The 3029-nt window shown below is 43.2% G+C and overlaps 1 protein-coding gene across 1 annotated transcript; it reads right to left on the reverse strand.

Moving 5' to 3' along the window:
- Positions 1 to 635: 635 nt before the first annotated feature.
- On the reverse strand, positions 636 to 1592 carry LOC136175780 (olfactory receptor 52R1-like). Its single transcript, XM_065946000.1, has one exon. The coding sequence runs from the start codon at positions 1590 to 1592 to the stop codon at positions 636 to 638; it is 957 nt and encodes a 318-aa protein (XP_065802072.1).
- Positions 1593 to 3029: the final 1437 nt, after the last annotated feature.

Genomic DNA, 3029 nt, shown 5'->3' on the forward strand with positions numbered 1-3029 from the left:
AGCATTTTTTTTTCCCTTTAAGCACAGAGCTAATGATTACATGAAAAACCAACTCATCATGCTCAAGGAGTTTTTCCTTAAACTCTGTAAGAATGATAATCTTACGACAATGTATCCTACTGGAGGACATGTTTCCTCTTCCTAAGAAGCCTCTGAATAGTCCTGACCTCTTCAAGTGTATATTGTGGGAGTGCGTCTGGTACGACCTTTACGACCTTGAGACACTCTTTTGATTTACTGTAATAACCAATTGCTAAGGCTGCGAGGGGGGCACTCTCTGCCCCCTTCTGATGTCTATGTCAGAAGGTTTCTCTGTCCTTTTTCACTGCAATAAACCTGTCACACAAGAGCTCTGAGTGATCAAGCCTGGTCCCCAATCCTGAAGCTAAATCGTCTTCTTTGGAGATCACATATCCAACATCATTCACTGTAAGCTATCAAACATAGGTAAAACTTGTATTCATTATCAGTCACTACTTTCAGGGTATCCTGAAAAGTGTTCCTCTTATTTCGGGAGGGCGGCTGATCTCTGAACCAGTTTTTCACAGAGATGACTTTGTGACGATATGTGACATCCTGGTGAACTTCTGCATTTATATTCCCAGGTCAGAGGGGTGATTGGGGTGGTTGAAGCCCTAAGCTTTGACCCAGGGGTCTTTTCCACAACATCCTTGAATAACACTGTCCCTGATCTGTTTGGTTCTAACTCCATAGATGATGGGGTTGAGCACGGGAGGTACCAGGAGATAGAGAATAGCAAACATGATGTGTACCACTCGGGGCACATGATGTCCAAAGCGGTGGGTGAGAAAAGTAAAGAGAGCTGGGATGTAGAAAGCCAAGATGACACAGATATGAGAGGCACATGTGCCAAAAGCTTTGAGCCGGGCTTCACTTGAGGGTAACTGTAGCACTGTTCTCAGAATCATGACATAGGATACACTGATGACAATAACATCAAAGCCAACCACAGAGAAGGCTGCAAAGAGTCCATACGCACGATTAACTCTAGTGTCAGCACACACCAACTTCAACACAGCCATGTGCTCACAGTATGACTGGGGGATGATCCGATTGGGGCAGAAGTGCATCCTGGACACCATGAAGCAGAAAGGACTCACCCACAGCAGCCCTCTCATCATCACACCTGCCCCCAGTTTACCCACGACAGATGGGGTCAGGATACTGGAGTGATGCAGTGGGAAGCAGATAGCCACGTAGCGGTCCAAGGCCATAGCCATGAGCAACCCAGACTCCACAGAAGAAAAGACATGGATGAAGAACAACTGGATGAGGCAGGCATGGTATTCAATCTCATGATCATGGAACCAGAATATGGCCAGCATTTTAGGTTGTGTGGAAGTGGAGAGAACCAGATCAGTGGTAGCCAGCATGGCCAAAAAGAGGTACATGGGCTCATGCAAGGTGGGATCAGTTCGGATTACATGAAGGAGAGTGATATTGCCGACTAGAGCCACAACATACATGGCACAGAATGGAAAGGCAACCCAAAACTGGGAATTCTCCAATCCTGGGATCCCAAGCAGGATGAAGGACACAGGATGAGAAGAGCTGTTCCCTGAAGTCAGCATTGCACTCTGGCTTATATTTCTCCACTGGGAAGGTATCTACTCTCTGAGGAGAGATAGCATTAAAATAAATCTGTATTATTATTTATTATATTTGGATATAAGAATTGAATAATAAAGTAAAAGTTTAATGGTAAAGCAGAATAACTTCAGCTATTTTAATAAGTAAAATTTTGCAATATAAAATGATGCTAATCTGTGTTCATTACGTACATTTATGTTCTTGAATATGGAGTCAGAACACACCACTAGTTGCACCATGATATTTTATAAGAAACATTTTTTTTGAAATAAGAATATGTAAAAGGAAAATTGAAAAATAATGCCATATTAATTCTGTCCCTGTGTTCTAGTAAAAACTGAAAACTAATTTGCTTAAACTTTTGCATAGGTCACTTCATCCCTGTTGGAAATCCCTAACTCAGGGAAGCAGTTGGTTCACTACACCACAACGAGGAATCAGTTTCTGGACGACCTATGCTCTGAGGATGTGGGAAGCAGTGATCTGTCCTTGCTCTTCCAGCCGGGAGAGGGCTTGCTTCTCCAAGGGGGGATAAATATGATGCTGACCCCATCATCTCCCTGCTGATAGATTCTGAGACTCCCAAAGCCAAGGATCCTACTGTGTTCTCGAGACCCCAGGAGGAAGTCCAGTCATGCCTTCCACTAACCCCTCCCAGGACAGGGCTGGTCTCTAGGAAGTGGAGCAAGCACCCTGGCCAAGGGTACCAGGCTGGTTAGGGACTGAGCCAGGCTTCTACCCCACATGCCCTGTTTCTCTTCAAATTTCATACACACTTGGACTGACCTGTATTGCGAGTGTTCAAAGCCAGACTGTATATGAATTTTTACATGATAATCCCCTTTTTTCCTTCTATAGAAATACTTAGATGTATACACAGACATCCTGATGAAGTAGACAGAGATCTATAAACAACAGTCTCCGTGCTGGGGCCTCACGCTCCTGAATTAAAAGAGCAGCAACACTTGGGTCACTTTTCAAAGTAGGAAGTCACTCTGCAAAACACTTTGACTTAAAGGACCATAGCAGTGTATTTATTGAGTTAGTTTTAACTCTAAGACAAATGCTGTAAAGATTTCGGTTGGTAGGTAAAGGACTGACCAATTGGGCACCTATAATGGATTTAGTGTATGACTCCTCAGTTGGAGAATCAAAAAACTTTCCTTGGTCAAATCATGAATATTTTAGGCTCTATGGTCCACAGAATCTCTGTTAAAACTAGTTAGCATAAGTATTGTAGCATGAAAGAATCCATAGTCAATATCTAACTTGTGGGTGTGGCTGTGCTCCAACAAAACTTTATTTTTAAAACCATGCTGCAAAGGGGAGCTGGTGCAGGGTATAGTTTTTCAATCCTTGTCCTAAGTGATAAATTTCATGAAGTTATCCCTGAGCTGTGCTCTCTTCCTAGAACCTCT

The sequence above is a fragment of the Muntiacus reevesi genome, chromosome 9 (assembly GCF_963930625.1).
Source record: "Muntiacus reevesi chromosome 9, mMunRee1.1, whole genome shotgun sequence".
In the NCBI taxonomy this organism is placed as follows: domain Eukaryota; kingdom Metazoa; phylum Chordata; class Mammalia; order Artiodactyla; family Cervidae; genus Muntiacus; species Muntiacus reevesi.